General features: G+C 42.0%; 3 protein-coding genes across 4 annotated transcripts in view; 2 read left to right on the plus strand and 1 right to left on the minus strand.

The window, feature by feature from the left end:
• The window catches only part of MED12L (mediator complex subunit 12L), a 378,565-nt gene that overhangs the window by 97,759 nt on the left and 263,264 nt on the right, over nt 1–17,542 (minus strand). The window lies entirely within an intron of this gene.
• P2RY13 (purinergic receptor P2Y13) lies at nt 3,955–7,434 on the plus strand. The gene is made up of 2 exons (XM_055411666.2): nt 3,955–4,070; nt 4,523–7,434. The coding sequence occupies exon 2, from the start codon at nt 4,538–4,540 to the stop codon at nt 5,537–5,539; it is 1,002 nt and encodes a 333-aa protein (XP_055267641.2). The 5' UTR covers nt 3,955–4,070; nt 4,523–4,537; the 3' UTR covers nt 5,540–7,434.
• GPR87 (G protein-coupled receptor 87) overlaps nt 5,099–17,542 on the plus strand; it is a 44,923-nt gene continuing 32,479 nt past the window's right edge. The window contains exon 1 of one of the 2 annotated variants that reach the window (XM_088839797.1): nt 5,099–5,237. The gene's annotated coding sequence lies outside the window, so the exon portion shown is untranslated. The remainder of the gene's footprint in view (nt 5,238–17,542) is intronic. The other variant, XM_055411593.2, reaches the window with a different exon arrangement.

A 17,542-nucleotide genomic window follows, 5' to 3' on the forward strand; every position in this document is an offset into this window, starting at 1 on the left:
ATTATGAAACTAACTTGTACAGCATTTCCCTCATTTAAATTGAAACTATCCCAAACCTGCATCTAAATAATGGATTTGGAGCCATCAGGGAATTTAGACTTAATTACATAGGTCTAATCACTCAATATGCCAGCAGATTTGGAAAACTCAGCAGTGGCCACAGGACTGGAAGAGGTCAGTCTTCATTCCAATCCCAAAGAAAGGCAATGCCAAAGAATGCTCAAACTACCGCACAATTGCACTCATCTCACACGCTAGTAAAGTCATGCTCAAAATTCTCCAAGCCAGGCTTCAGCAGTATGTAAACCGTGAACTCCCAGATGTTCAAGCAGGTTTTAGAAAAGGCAGAGGCACCAGAGATCAAATTGCCAACATCCGCTGGATCATGGAGAAAGCAAGAGAGTTCCAGAAAAACATCTATTTCTGCTTCATTGACTATGCCAAAGCCTTTGACTGTGTGGATCACAATAAACTGTGGAACATTCTGAAAGAGATGGGAATCCCAGACCACCTGACCTGCCTCTTGAGAAACCTGTATGCAGGTCAGGAAGCAACAGTTAGAACCGGTCATGGAACAACAGACTGGTTCCAAATAGGAAAAGGTGTACGTCAAGGTTGTATATTGTCACCTTGCTTATTTAACTTATATGCAGAGTACATCATGAGGAACGCTGGGCTGGAAGAAGCACAAGCTGGAATCAAGATTGCTGGGAGAAATATCAATAACCTTAGATATGCAGATGACACTACCCTTATGGCAGAAAGTGAAGAGGAACTCAAAAGCCTCTTTCATCAAGTGAAAGAGGAGAGTGAAAAGGTTGGCTTGAAGCTCAACATTCAGAAAACAAAGATCATGGCATCTGGTCCCATCACTTCATGGGAAATAGATGGAAAAACAATGGAAACAGTGTCAGACTTTGTTTTTTTGGGCTCCAAAATCACTGCAGATGCTGATTGCAGCCATGAAATTAAAAGACGCTTGCTCCTTGGCAGGAAAGTTATGACCAACCTTGATAGTATATTAAAAAGCAGAGACATTACTTTGCCGACCAAGGTCCGTCTAGTCAAGGCAATGGTTTTTCCCGTGGTCATGTATGGATGTGAGAGTTGGACTGTGAAGAAAGCTGATCGCCGAAGAATCGATGCTTTTGAACTGTGGTGTTGGAGAAGACTCTTGAGAGTCCCTTGGACTGCAAGGAGATCCAACCAGTCCATTCTAAAGGAGATCAATCCTGGATGTTCATTGGAGGGACTGATGCTAAAGCTGAAACTCCAATACTTTGGCCACCTCATGAGACGAGTTGACTCACTGGAAAAGACTCTGATGCTGGGAAAGGTTGGGGGCGGGAGGAGAAGGGGACGACGGAGAATGAGATGGCTGGATGGCATCACCGACTCTGTGGACATGAGTTTGAGTGTACTCCGGGAGTTGGTGATGGACAGGGAGGCCTGGCGTGCTGTGATTCATGGGGTCGCGGAGAGTCGGACACGACTGAGCGACTGAACTGAACTGAACTGAATCTGCTTTTGGACTGTGGTGCTGGAGAAGACTGCAAGGAGATCCAACCAGTCTATTCTAAAGGAGATCAATCCTGGGTGTTCATCGGAAGGACTGATGCTAAAGCTGAAATGCCAATACTTTGGCCACCTCATGTGACAAGTTGACTCACTGGAAAAGACTCTGATGCTGGGAAGGATTGGAGGCGGGAGGAGAAGGGGACGACAGTGAATGAGATGGCTGGATGGCATCACAGACTCGATGAACATGAGTTTGAGTGAACTCCGGGAGTTGGTGATGGACAGGGAGGCCTGGCGTGCTGTGATTCATGGGGTCGCAAAGAGTCGGTCACGACTGAGCGACTGAACTGAACTGAATCCCTCTATTTAAATTTTTGTAAGTTTGTTTTCATTCTCTACTGAAGCAAACAAAAGGATGTATGTTTTAATTATGTTCCATTACATTAATAAAACTCAAAACCTGTATTTCCAAGAAACAATTTATCTAAGTCAAACACCAATTTTTCCTTTTTATTTATTTTAATTGGAGGCTAATTACTTTACAATATTGTAGTGGTTTTTGCCATACACTGACATGAATCAGCCATGGGTGTACACATGTGTTCCCCATCCTAAACCCCCTCCCACCTCCCTCCCCACCCCATCCTTTAGGGTCATCCCAGTGCACCAGCCCTGAGCACCCTATCTCATGCATAGAACCTGGATTGTGATCTATTTCACACATGATAATATACATGTTTCAATGCTATTCTCTCAAATCATCCCACCCTCACCTTCTCCCACACAGTCCAAAACAAAAGTCTGTTCTTTACATCTGTGTCTCTTCTGCTGTCTCACATATAGGATCATCGTTACCATCTTTCTAAATTCCATATATATGCATTAATACACTGTATTGATGTTTTCTTTTCTGACTTACTTCACTCTGTATAATAGGCTCCAGTTTCATCCACCTCATTAGAACTGATTAGAATTCATTATTTTTAATAGCTGAGTAATATTCCATCATGTATATATACCACAGCTTTCTTATCCATTCGTCTGCCAAAACACCAATTTTTCAAACTGTGCCACCACAATGGTAGTTCCAACCCAAATTATTAGGCATCCTATTCTCTCAGAAAAGTGTCCAGTGGGATACTGATTTCTCAGAATTCACCAAAAATGCTCGATCAAGCCAACACAACAGTCTAGTCCAATCCTGTGGTAAAATTCACAGCAATAAATATGAAGTGAAACTTACCATGGAGAACTCCACATTACCTCATAAGATCTCCTGATTTCCTCATTCACTTTATCTGGTAAGGGAACATTTCTTCATAGACAACAACTTTCTCTTTACAAAAGCAGCAATTATATCCTTTCAGAAATTTTACAAAACTCGGCTCAAGGTTGATGAAATGCCTGAAATCTACAACACTTTGCAAAGTCACAAATACAGAAAGAGAGTTCCAAAAATGGCTTTCCCGTAAGTAAAATAGTGTACCTCCATTTAAATCTTCAGTTCGTCCACCAGAGCAGTGACTAGTTAACACTTTTTTCATGCTTCCCATACAGTCAGCACTATTCAAGGCATGCATTTCAATCTCAAAACACTGAAGTATGCAGTATTATTAAACCCATTGTACAGATGGGGAAAATGAGGCACAAAGCTACTAAATCATTTGTCTATTATCTACTACCCAGTAATTCGTGATTCTGAAATTCTAACCCCCAAAATCTGGGTCTAATAGGCCTTACTTCTAAGAAAATATATCACTTCATCTCTCAAAGGTTGAAAGATCAAACAAAAGATTAAGATCAGTTCAGTTCAGTCGCTCAGTTGTGACCAACTCTTTGCAACCCCATGAATCACAGCATGCCAGGCCTCCCTGTCCATCACCAACTCCCAGAGTTCACTCAAACTCCTGTCCATCGAGTCGGTGATGCCATCCAGCCATCTCATTCTCTGTTGTCCCCGTCTCCTTCAGCCCCCAATCCTTCCCAGCATCAGACTCTTTTCCAGTGAGTCAACTCTTCGCATGAGGTGGCCAAAGTATTGGAGTTTCAGCTTTAATGTCTATAAAAATCATCAGGTCATTCCAACGAACACAAATTTCTGAAAAAAGCAGCCTACAAGGGTGCAGATGATGATGCTGTCTGATTTTAGAGTCAACACTTACTCTCCTATAATTTAAGGCTATTTTCTTTACATTAGTCCCTCCTGTTATTATAAGGCATTAAAATTTTCACTGAACATATAGAGAAGATAAACTGCAGGAAAGTTACTATACGAGAAAAATATAAAAATGACTGCAAGTGAACTGATTTATTCAAACCATAGTACATTAACAGAACATAAGTTTAAAATAAAGAGGTTCCTTATTATACAACCCCTCAAAGGATTACATACGAAGAGGTTCTAATGGATCTCACTGCACACGTGAAAATGAGGAAGGAAACTTGGTATAAGAAAGCAGAACGGCATTTGCTTCATATGCCTTTCATAGACTGAACTAATGACTGCCTCGATCGATCAGAAGACACCAAGCTGAGTTTCCTTCCAAACAAAGGTGAATTTCAATTGTTATTATGAGTGGCTGGCTTATAAATGATAGAATATGTTTAAGAGGGAAAAATGCTTTAACATTCTATAAACCATAGATTATAAGCACAGGAAATGACACAATGTACAGCAATCCAACATGAATACTTTTACCTCTTAGCCAGTTTTATTTTACTGCCATGTTAATTAAAAGTAGAACCTGTGAATGGGGTAGAATCTGTTATTTGGATTTCATAAGGGTGTGAAAGTAATGGGACTGTTAAATAAGTACCAAAACTGTACTATGGGCTTTAAAAATGCAAGCCAGAAACAACATGTGCTTTCTCAACTGATTTATTAAACGTGATGAATAAATTTAAGGTGTAAACATGCTACAAACCTAAAGTCTATTTTTAACAAGGAGCATTTTGAAATCATGAAATGCTTCCTGTTTTAATTTGTGTATATGTTTTTTAACAGCCGACACCAGAAACCATGAATGTGACAGTGATGAAGGGCTTCAACGGGTCTGAGCGGTGCCCCAGAGACCTGAAGACAGCACAGTTGGTGTTCCCGGCCATCTACACTGTTGTTTTCTTCATGGGTATCCTGCTGAACACTTTGGCCCTGTGGGTGTTCACTCATATTCCCAGCTCCTCCACCTTCGTTGTATACCTCAAAAATACTTTGGTGGCTGACTTGATAATGACGCTCACGCTTCCATTTAAAATCCTCTCCGACGCTCGTCTCGGACCCTGGCAGCTCAGAGCCTTTGTGTGTCGTTTCTCTGCCGTTATCTTTTATGAGACCATGTATGTGGGCATTACACTGCTGGGGCTCATAGCCTTTGACAGGTTCCTCAAGATCATCAGACCTTTTGGAAAATTCTTCGTACAAAAACCTGCTTTTGCAAAAGGGGTGTCAACCCTCATCTGGCTCTTTTTGTTCCTCCTCTCACTGCCAAACATGATCTTGAGCAACAAGGAAGCAACACCATCTTCTGTGAAAAAGTGTGCCTCCTTAAAGAGTCCTCTGGGGCTGAAATGGCATGAAGCAGTGAATTACATTTCCCAGTTCATCTTCTGGACTGTTTTTGTCCTAATGCTTCTCTTCTATACGGTTATTGCAAAAAAGGTGTATGATTCTTACAGGAAGTCCAAGAGTAAGGACAGCAAGAACAACAGAAGGCTAGAAGGTAAAGTGTTTGTTGTCGTGGCTGTCTTCTTTGTGTGTTTTGCTCCGTTTCACTTCTCCAGAATCCCATATACGCACAGTCAAACCAACAGTAAGACTGACTGTCGACTGCAAAATCAACTGTTTCTAGCTAAAGAAACAACTCTCTTTTTGGCAGCAACTAACATTTGCATGGATCCCTTAATATATATATTCTTATGTAAAAGATTCACAGAGAGGCTACCGTGCATGAAAGGGAGGCAGATTGCAGCATTCACTCAGGAAAATCATACGAGTCAGTCAGACAATATAACCCTAGGCTGATAATCATGATAAAGTTAACTATTTATTGATGAGACTTCAAAGGACAATTTACTTGGAAATCAAACCTAGGCAATGAAAAAAAATGGATTAGAACAAAAGTTTTGTTACTCCTTACTATCCTGGTTTATAGAAAGGATCATGTAAACTTTAATTTCACTGTAATCTATTCATAAGCAGAATAAAGCCTTAGCAAGAGAAAGCACAATAGGAAGTAAATGGTGGCCACTAGAGGTCACCTTTTCAAGAGCATTCACTTCCACTTTGGAAAAGGTGTATTATGAGGAAATGTATGTTTCTAAAAACACATATTTTTTAAAATATATAAAAAATATATTCCTTCACTCTAAAATGCCTCTTCACCTTCTTTTGCACATGTAATTCAAACAACACTACTGCTTTTGTATCACACTTGCCAATTTAAAAAACCAACAATAAAAAACAACAACCTGCAAGTCCTTTGGTGAAAACTAAAGCTAGAGGTTGAAACGGATGCTAGATGGAAAGCCTCTGGGGAGTAGGTCAGAAAGCCCCTTGACACCAGATGAAGGTATTTCTCCTTACAATTACAAACGGCCTCTTCCCCAGTATGCCACTACACCATAGGATGCACAAGCAGCATTATTAAGTCATATAAAATACTGTAATACATCCTAAGTGTGTACAATTCAAGAGCAAGAATACTGTATTCTTATTCTTTGGAATCTTCCCTTTGTCCAGCAGATACTCTAATGGTGATTCAATATTCCACCTATTCAGCAAAGCCTTCCAGGACCTCTGCGCTCTTTCCTCACATCTCTGGTTGAAAACAACTACTTCTCCCACATCTGGGTAGAATCTCAATGCAGATTTCCTATAGTTAGCAGTATTCTTGAATGCATCCTCTAACGACAGTCAGGATTCTGTAAGAAAGGCAACATGTTTTAAAGACAGAATTATGTCATGTTTTCTTGGTATCGCCCATGATACTTTAAACAGATAATAAATTACTAATATTTTAAATAGAATATGTCATTATGCCATTGGAAAGGTTGGGGGCGGGAGGAGAAGGGGACGACCGAGAATGAGATGGCTGGATGGCATCACGGACTCTGTGGACATGAGTTTGAGTGAACTCCGGGAGTTGGTGATGGACAGGGAGGCCTGGCGTGCTGTGATTCATGGGGTCACGGAGAGTCGGACACAACTGAGCGACTGAACTGAACTGGCATGTATATAGATAGAAATGCTGACCCACAATCAGTAATATGCATACTGGGAAATTTTTGGAGGATGATGACCTACTTGTACTTCTATATCTCCGCATTTTCCCGAATTTCTTTGTGGTTTAAAAAAAAAAAAAACTTAAAGTATGTTCATCTGTAATTGTGGGTGCTAATTTGTGCCTTGTAGATAAAATGAACAAAGGAGTACTCATGCCCTGCAGATATGCCAGTACCTCCAATACAACCATCAGAATGTGAAGCCCAAATTTTCTTCCATGGCCCCAAAGACCCTAGAATGTGCCTGACCTTTCTAGCCTTTTCTCCTAACTGTTCTTCCATCCCTGGAACTCTCTTATATAAGTTTACAACTTTCAGAAAAAGGCATTTTCCTATTTTACCCGTGTCAATGAACTTGTAAATTTCCCTCTGACTCACCAAGAAAACGTTTACCCATCCATGGAACTCTAAGGTGCCATCACTCAGTCCATGAAATCTCATCTGGCTAACCTCCCAACATCGCCCCAAACCCAATCACTCCCTCATCTGTATATTGTCATACCTCAAATATTGTAATGATCACACTGCTTTGTAATTACTGATTCAAAGATGTATCTACTCTTTTAATAACCTATGTGCACTTTTGAGGGCAGAGAGTGTGGCCCATTGTGCAATCAATAAATATTTGATAAAATATACCAAACCAAACTACCTTTATTTTTATATACCAGAAAAGCAAAAGGGAACCCAATTCTCACTGATGTTTTACTTTTCAAAACATAACATAAATTTCTTAAAAGCTCAAGCTCTTTTTAGTTGGTCTTCTATGCATGTACACAGAAGCCTGGGAAGTGGGGGCGTTCTTAGGTTCACTAGTGAATGACCAGGAAGGAAGGAGGATTACTGAACAGTACACGGATAGCTTGGGGGCTAATGTCTATCATCATTTCAGCTTTAGAGCCACTGACAAAATGCTGAAGCTATGTACTGTTGGTTTTAGTTAAATAAAATTTGTAACTGTAGCATATCACAATCAGCAAAACCCTGAGAAAGTACTTTGAGTGCCTTATTTTCATTTGCAAAAAGAATTAAATCATAATGAATATTAGAGATACCACTAAATCCACGTTACCTTTACTGAGTACATTATGCGATCATGAGCAAACTCTAATAATGTATTATAAGTAACTGCATCTAAGCCACCCATCAAGCTAGGCTTGGTGATATAACCCATGTATATTTTGCATCTAAACAGTTTCAATATATACTGAACGGATATAGACAAGAAATATATTTTAGAAATGTATATATTTCTAAATTGAAATATCTTTCAATTCAGATAAAATTTCAGTAGCAAATCTATCCTCCAGAGATATTTATTTTATATTCCATTATAGTAATATTACAGTCAAAAGCAGAGTACCTGAGGTATAGAAAGAAATAACCTACCAAGAACTCAGAGAAGAGTCATCATAAAATCACATTCACAGAATAAAAAGTAACTACCTGAGAAGAACTTCCCCAACGAGCAATCACAAATACTAAAATCTAGAAGACTCACAGAATGGGACGCAGAAGACAGGTGGGGGCAAACAGTAGCTTTGGTAAACTCCGTAAGCTCATAGAACGATTAAGGGCTTTTGTAAAAATTTAAAATGTAAATATGTATACTGAAAAAGGCCTTCCAAATACCCCTGATACAGTGGATGTAGGAGAGCGTATTGCCCTGACACCGAATTATTCTTCAGAAACCAAGAGAAAGCACTGTAAAGGGGGAGGGAAGAGACAGAGAAGCAGCGTGAATTTCCAACTCACAGGAGTCAGCTGGCTGATAAAGTGATTGTGACATCAGAGTATAAAATAATTGTTCACTTCAGTCATGTTAATCTCATCACTTCATACATTCCTGATTCTTTTCAATACAGCTTGTTCCATAACTTTCTAAGGTCTTCTTTCTAAAATTCTCTCACCATCACCCTGGGTAAGCTGTATTCCCCCAATAAGTTAACAGATCAAAGTTCACACACACGTAATGTCACCAGAACAAAACCTCCAAGCAGAGGAACCCATACCCAGTTGTGTGGAACAGCTTAGGAAGCACATGTTGAAAAGCAGCCCTACTGAGGAAAAGCATGGAATTTACACATCATTTGAAGTGCCTAAAAACAAAACACAACATTTTAAATTTTACATGGAAACCAAACATAGGTAATATGAATATAGTACCTGTGTGAAATCAGTACTCAAACTTTAACAGGTACCAGAACCAGCTCTAAGAATAGATCACCAGGCCTGGCCCCAGAGTTTCTGATTTACTAGGTCTGGGCTGAAAACTGAGAAGAATTTTCCAGGAGAGGAGATAAGGATGCTATCAATTTGGGCCACATGTTAAGAACCGTAAAGCACAGTACTCTTGGACATGAATGTCCAATGGTGGGATCTGTCAACAGGAAAGAACACAACTGTTATTAAGGGAGCAGGACACATATAAGGTGACAGGCAGTGACATGAACTATGGTTACCTGAAAAATTCGTGTCCCACCTGGGGGCGGGCATCTACTACTCATTGTCAACTGTTGGCACAGGAGGGAATTTGGGTCCAGAGTTCCTAGCTGGTAGCCACAGTGGTAGTAAAATCAGCACCAGCAACAACAAAAACAGCACACATTATCTACTGTTTACTATGGACCAGGGAAGCGCACCAAGACCTCTTAAGTATACCGTTCCAATTAACAATCCCAGGAAGCCGATCAAGCACTATGTGTGCATGCTCAGTCATGTCTGACTCTGCAATCCCACGGACTGTAGCCCAGCAGGCTCCTCTGTCCATGGGATTTCCCAGGCAGTAATACTGGAGTGGGTTGCCATTTCCTACTCCAGGGAATCTTCCCAACCCACAGATCAAACCTGCATCTCCTGCACTGCAGGTGGATTCTTTACCACTGAGCCACCTGGGAAGACCTATCAAGTGCTACAGTTATTTCCAATTTAGATATGAAGAAGGTGAGAAACAGAGAAGTTAAGCAACCTGCATGGGGTCAAACAGCTTGTAAGTGGCAAGGATAAGACTAATTCAGACTCTGGTTTCTGAGCTTAACCATCTATTCTCAACAACTATCTACCACAGACCTTCTAATGTTCTCAAGAGAAACCTTAAATCCAGTCTCTCATGCAATATTACTTGTTATTTTCCCTGGTGGCTCAGATGGTAAAACGTCTGCCTGCAATGCGGGAGACCTGGGTTCAATCCCTGGGTCGGGAAGATCCCTGGAGAAGGAAATGGCAACCCACTCCAGTACTCTTGGCTGGAAAATTCCATGGACTGAGGAGCCTGGTAGGCTACAGTCCGTGGGGTCGCAAAGAGTCAGACACGACTGAGCAACTTCACCTCACTTCCATAGCCACTCCCACTCCCCCTGGCCCCACAGAAACAATACATCCATGTGTGGGCCAGGGCAGCCCACACACTGCCAGCTAATTATCCTTGACCTTGAAGCTAACGGGCACTTCCCAGGACCTTACACTCCTTTACTATGTGTGTGGCATAATGCAATGTATGACCTTACAAGGATTATTACCTTTCTATTTCTCACTCTATCCCAGAAGACGGACACTACAGGGCTCCCTGAAGGGGAGAAAACAAAAAAGAAAACTGAGGCACAAACTGAACAGATCCCTTGTGCTGGTGCCCATGACCCCAGCAAACACCACTGAACAGATCCCTTGTGCTGGTGCCCATGACCCCAGCAAACACCAGAGACACAGCTGCGCCAGACACCCAGCGGGTGGCCTCCAGACCACACCTGACAGACGGAACAAGCCAAACTCCTCCAGGGGTGACCTCAAGACCCCACTGTGACAATGATAAGGAGGGGGCTCCCAAAGAGAGAGGTTTCAACAACCTCAGGGGTATGCACAGTTCCACCAGGAGTCCTCAGAGACCTGTGGGGGCCCCTTAAGAGGAGTAACATCACAAAGCGTAGGATGGCTGATTTACTGAGCCCATCAACCCTTCACCGTGTGCTTCATGCAGGGGCCTGGCCTCTCTGGAGGCTGCACACAGACCACCATGAACAAAAATGTGGTTCGTGGAATGTGCTTAGTCGCTCAGTCGTGCCCAACTCTTTGCAACCTTCTGGACAGCAGCCTGCCAGGTTTCTTTGTTCATAAGATTTTTCAAGCAAGAATACTGGAGTGGATTGCCATTTACTTCTCCAGGGGATCTTTCCCACCTAGGAATTGAAGCCGCGTCTGTGTTTTAGGCATTGCAACAGGTTCTTTACCTGTTGAGCCATCGGCTCCCATAAAAAGAGACAGAATTAGCTCACCAAAGCAGCTCAGAGAAAAAGGCAGCTAATGCCGGATGGAGAAACTGAGGAAAGGCTTGGAGGAGGGGGAAGTGTGAACTGGGCCCTGACGAAGAACCAGAGCCTTTGAAAGGGAACCCTGCAGCACTCAAAGCAGTTTGGAGGACAGTTCAGGGGGTTGGGCACTGAGCTGTGGTCCAGTGAGAGGGCCATGGGGCCCGCGGGTTGCAGGGGTGTTCAGGCTGCTGAAGCATGGGTGGGGGTGGGGGATGAGCCTGAGAAGTGAGTATGGGGCCCCACGGCACAGCAGTTCGGGGCTGTTGAGGTGTTTGGAGTTCTCTGTGAGCCACTGCAGGTGGCTGAAGTGAAGACTATATTCTCTATGCTGTGCTTTAGGAAAATCAATTTGTCAGCAAGACGATGAATCTGGATTAATAGAGCCACTGAGGCCAGGAGATCAAAACCTACACACTGTTAAGTGAAAAGAAATCTGATATGGACCTCAGAGACATTTTCAGAGAGAGAGAGAGAGAGGTTTTGAGTCCATCACCACAGGAGAGAAGGGGTTTCTATATAAAATGTATGTGATGAATATGCAAAATGTATTCTCAATGGGATCCATAATCCCCATAGCATCCCCTCCCAATCAAGAATCATTGCTTTGAGGAACATTAGCTTGGGTGATGTGCTGTACCAGGAAGGTATGTTGAACATGAAGTACCAGTGAGACAGAGGAGTCAAGGAGTCTACCTAGTGTGGGCAAGATATGGATTCAGGGTTCTCAAGACAGAGCTAGATCAGAAGCTGTGGGAATAATCTTTCCCAAGAATGGGAGAAAATAAGGAACGAGCTATGCACCTCAGAGGCCACGCTACCTAAGTCTCACAGAGAAAACAGATAGAAAAAGAGGAACAGTGCCCGGGACTGGATCAATGAATGACAAGGAGCAACTAGACGTTCCCTGGGAACCAAGGAACAAGAGAGATTCAAGGAGGAAGTGACAGTCCACAGAATCACACACTCTGGGGAGGTCGAACGTGATGAACTGTGAGGTCAGTGGTCACTCGAAGGAGGAGGTGGGTGGAGCCCCAGTTTGTAATGGGAAGGGAGGGATGACAACCTACTCTCGCCATGAAGGACCAGTCAGTTGACAAGAATTGCAAGGAGGAAATAAGGACAACTGCTATACTAGCTCAGCTTTTTCCAAGCGTTCCTAAGAACAGCTGGAGTAGCTCCTTCCCATGTTTCTCATGCAATGCACAGCAAAGATGATCCACCTGAAACAGGCAACAGAGCAGGGGCACAAATCACACGATGGGTGGAACCATACGACCAAGAAAACCAGTTGTGGTCAGAAAATGGGCATGCCAACGTTTCAAACCCACGTTCCCTGGGTTTCTGATGCCCAGCCTGCACCCATTCAAGAAAAAGTGCTTGCACAGAGAAAGGGATTGGGGATCACCATTAAGTGATAGGCATGCGAGTGGAGAATATGGGGAGGAGTAATCAAAGAGAAAGGAAAAAACGAAGGGAAAGGAATTGAATTTGAGACTCATAGTAGGTAACTCATGCTCAGTCACTCAGTCAAATCTGACTCTTTTTGACCCTATGGACAGTAGCCCACCAGGTTTCTCTGTCCATGTGACTCTCCAGGCACAAATACTGGAGTGGATTGCCATTTCCTCCTCCAGGGGATCTTCCCAAACCAGGGGTCAAACTAGCATCTCCTACATTGGCAGGCAAATTCTTTACCACTGAACTACCTGTTAAGCCCCATGGTAGGTAAACTAATGATTTTTAAATCTTAGAACTTCACTCAGCACGTGAAAATTCACCTCCTCTGTAATAAAATTTAAGTGACAAATGTAACATTCTAAAGAATCACTTCAGTTCAGTCGCGTCTGGCTCTTTGTGACCCCATGGACCACAGCACACTAGGCCTCCCTGTCCATCACCAACTCCCGGAGTTCACTCAAACTCATGTCCACTGAGTCCGTGATGCCATGCAACCATCTCACCCTCTGTCATCCCCTTCTCCTCCTGACCTCAACCTTTCCCAGCATCAGGGTCTTTTCTAATGAGTCAGCTCTTTGCATCAGGTGGCCAAAGTAGTGGAGTTTCAGCTTCAAAATCAGTCCTGCCAATGAACACCCAGGACTGATTTCCTTTAGGATGGACTGATAGGATCTCCTTGCAGTCCAAGGGACTCTCAAGAGTCTTCTCCAACACCACATTTCAAAAGCATCAATTCTTTCACACTCAGCTTTCTTTAGAGTTGAACTCTCGCATCCATACATGACTACTGGAAAAACCATAGCCTTGACTAGATGGACCTTTGTTGGCAAAGTAATGCCTCTGCTTTTCATTACTGTCTAGGTTGGTCATAACTTTCCTTCCAAGGAGTAAGCGTCTTTTAATTTCATGACTGCAGTCACCATCTGAAGTGATTTTGGAGACCCCCAAAAATAAAGTCAGCCACTGTTTCCCCATCTATTTCCCATGAAGTGATGGGAACAGATGCCATGATCTTTGTTTTCTGAATGACAGGCTTTAAGCCAACTTTTTCACTCTCCTCTTTCATTTTCATCAAGAGGCTCTTTAATTCTTCACTTTCTGCCATAAGGGTGGTGTCATCTGCATATCTGAGGTTATTGATATTTCTCCCAGCAATCTTGATTCCAGCTTGTGCTTCCTCCAGCCCAGCGTTCCTCATGATGTACTCTGCATAGTAGTTAAATAAGCAGGGTGACAATATACAACCTTGACATACTCCTTTTCCTATTTGGAACCAGTTTGTTGTTCCATGTCCAGTTTAACTGTTGTTTCCTGACCTGCATACAGGTTTCTCAAGAGGCAGATCAGGTGGACTGGTATTCCCATCTCTTTCAGAATTCTCCACAGTTTATTGTGATCCACACAGTCAAAGGCTTTGGCATACTCAATAAAGCAGAAACAGATGCTTTTCTGGAACTCTCTTGCTTTCTCCATGATCCAGCGGATGTTGGCAATTTGATCTCTGGTGCCTCTGCCTTTTCTAAAAAATGCTTGAACATCTGGAAGTTCATGGTTCACATATTGCTGAAGCCTGGCTTGGAGAATTTTTGAGCATGACTTTACTAGTGTGTGAGATGAATGCAACTGTGCAGTAGTTTGAGCATTCTTTGGCATTGCCTTTCTTTGGGATTGGAATGAAGACTGACCTTTTCCAGTCCTGTGGCCACTGCTGAGGTTTCCAAATTTGCCGGCATATTGAGTGCAGCACTTTCACAGCATCATCTTTCAAGATTTGAGGCGAGAGACGCCCGGCTCCCGGCGGCGCAGACGCGAGAGACGCCCGGCTCCCGGCGCAACCGACCACGTGCAGAATCGTGGCTGAGAGGAGCTGCCCCGCGCCCAGGGTTAGGGCGGTGGCCGAGAGGAGCTGTACCACGTCCAGGAGGCGGTGGCTGCTTGGGCACCGGAGGGCCGAGAGGAGCTGATTCACATTCAAAGCAGGAGGGGCGGCCTTGAGGAGATACCCCTCGTCCAAGGTAAGGTACAGCGGCTGCGCCTTGCTGGAGCAGCTGGGAAGAGATACTCCACGACCAAGTGGAATATAAGAATCCAGTGTTCTGGGGAGGAAGGAACAAGACGGCGAGACCACTTTCTTCCCCACAAATTCATCAAAAGAACATTTGAACGTGGAGTAAAGTCCACAAAACAACTTCTGAACACTGGCAGAGGACATCAGGCTCCCAGAATAGCAGCCCATTGTCTTCTAAAGGAAAGAGAAGAAATACAGCTCCACCCACCAGAACACTGACACATGCTTCCCTAACCAGGGAACCCGGACAAGTCACCTGTCCAACCCCACACACAGCGAAGAAACTACATAATAAAGAGAACTCCACAAACTGCAAGAAGAGGGAAAGGACACCCCAAGCAAAGCAATATAAGCAAAATGAAGAGGCAGAGAAATACCCAGCAAGTAAAGGAACAAGATAATTGCCCACCAACACAAACAAAAGAAGAAGATATAGGGAATCTACCTGATAAAGAATTTCGAATTTTGATGGTGAAAATGATTCAAAATCTTGAAAGTAAAATGGAGTTACAGATAAATAACCTGGAGAAAAGGATTGAGAAGATGGAAGAAAGATTTAATAAGGACTTAGAAGAAATAAAAAAGAGTCAATATACAATGAATAATGCAATAGATGAGATCAGAAACACTCTGGAGGGAACAAACAGTAGAATAACAGAGGCAGAAGACACGATAAGTGAACTAGAAGATAGAATTGTAGAAATAAATGAAACAGAGAGGAAAAAAGAAAAACGAATTAAAAGAAATGAGGACAATATTAGAGACCTCTGGGACAATGTTAAACGCTCCAACATTCGAATCATAGGAGTCCCAGAAGAAGAAGACAAAAAGAAAGACCATGAGAGAATACTTGAGGAGATAATAGTTGAAAACTTCCCTAAAATAGGGAAAGAAATAATCACCCAAGTCCAAGAAATCCAGAGAGTCCCCAACAGGATAAACCCAAGGCGAAATACTCCAAGACACATATTAATCAAATTAACAAAGATCAAACACAAAGAACAAATATTAAAAGCAGCAAGGGAAAAGCAGCAAATAACACTCAAGGGGATTCCCATAAGGATAACAGCTGATCTTTCAACAGAAACTCTTCAGGCCAGAAGGGAGTGGCAAGATATACTTAAAGTGATGAAAGAAAATAACCTACAGCCCAGATTACTATACCCAGCAAGGATCTCATTCAAATATGAAGGAGAAATCAAAAGCTTTACAGACAAGCAAAAGCTGAGGGAATTCAGCATCACCAAACCAGCTCTCCAACAAATACTAAAGGATCTTCTATAGACAGGAATCACAGAAAGAGTGTATAAACTTGAACCCAAAGCAATAAAGAAAATGGCTACGGGATCGTACTTATCAATAATTACCTTAAACGTAAATGGGTTGAATGCCCCAACCAAAAGACAAAGGCTGGCTGAATGGATACAAAAACAAAACCCCCATATATGTTGTCTACAAGAGACCCACCTCAAAACGAGGGATGCATACAGACTGAAAGTGAAGGGCTGGAAAAAGATAGTCCATGCAAATAAGAGACCAAAAGAAAGCAGGAGTAGCAATACTCATATCAGATAAAATAGACTTTAAAACAAAGGCTGTGAAAAGAGACAAAGAAGGAAACTACATAATGATCAAAGGATCAATCCGAGATGAAGATATAACAGTTATAAATATTTATGCACCCAACATAGGAGCACCGCAATATGTAAGACAATTACTAACAAGTATGAAAGGGGAAATTAACAATAACACAATAATAGTGGGAGATTTTAACACCCCACTTACATCTATGGATAGATCAACGAAACAGAAAATTAACAAGGAAACACAATCTTTAAATGATATAATAGAACAGTTAGACCTAATAGATATCTATAGGACATTTCACCCCAAAACAATGAATTTCACCTTTTTCTCAAGCGCACACGGAACCTTGGAACTACTAGAGCTAATCAATGATTACAGTAAAGTTGCAGGATATAAAATCAACACACAGAAATCCCTTGCATTCCTATACACTAATAATGAGAAAATAGAAAGAGAAATTAAGGAAACTATTCCATTCACTGTTGCAACGAAATCAATTAAATACTTAGGAATATATCTACCTAAGGAAACAAAAGACTTGTACATAGAAAACTATAAAACACTAGTGAAAGTAATCAAAGAGGACACTAATAGATGGAGAAATATACCGTGTTCGTGGACTGGAAGAATAAATATTGTAAAAATGAGTATACTACCCAAAGTAATTTATACATTCAATGCAATTCCTATCAAGCTACCAACAATATTTTTCACAGAACTAGAACAAATAATCTCACAATTTGTATGGAAATACAAAAAACCTCGAATAGCCAAAGCAATCTTGAGGAAGAAGAATGGAACTGGGGGAATTAACCTGCCGGACTTCAGGCTCTATTACAAAGCCACAGTCATCAAGACAGTATGGTACTGGCATAAAGACAGAAATATAGATCAATGGAACAAAATAGAAAGCCCAGAGATAAACCCACGCTCCTATGGACACCTTATCTTCGACAAAGGAGGCAAGAATATAAAATGGAGAAAAGACAGTCTCTTTAACAAGTGGTGCTGGGAAAACTGGTCAGCCACTTGTAAAAGAATGAAACTAGAACACTTCCTAACACCATACACAAAAATAAACTCAAAATGGATTAAAGATCTAAATGTAAGACCAGAAACTATAAAACTCCTAGAGGAGAACGTAGGCAAAACACTCTCCGACATAAATCACAGCAGGATCCTCCATGACCCACCTCCCAGAATATTGGAAATAAAAGCAAAAATAAACAAATGGGACCTAATTAAAATCAAAAGCTTCTGCACAGCAAAGGAAACTCTAAGCAAGGTGAAAAGACAGCCTTCAGAATGGGAGAAAATAATAGCAAAT

This window comes from Moschus berezovskii, chromosome 1 (assembly GCF_049115385.1).
Source record: "Moschus berezovskii isolate FMDL1 chromosome 1, NW_MosBer_1.0, whole genome shotgun sequence".
In the NCBI taxonomy this organism is placed as follows: domain Eukaryota; kingdom Metazoa; phylum Chordata; class Mammalia; order Artiodactyla; family Moschidae; genus Moschus; species Moschus berezovskii.

What these genes read in the sequence shown, in the direction of transcription:
- P2RY13 (XM_055411666.2), top strand. Translation starts at nt 4,538, where the DNA reads ATGAATGTGACAGTGATGAAGGGCTTCAACGGGTCTGAGCGGTGCCCC.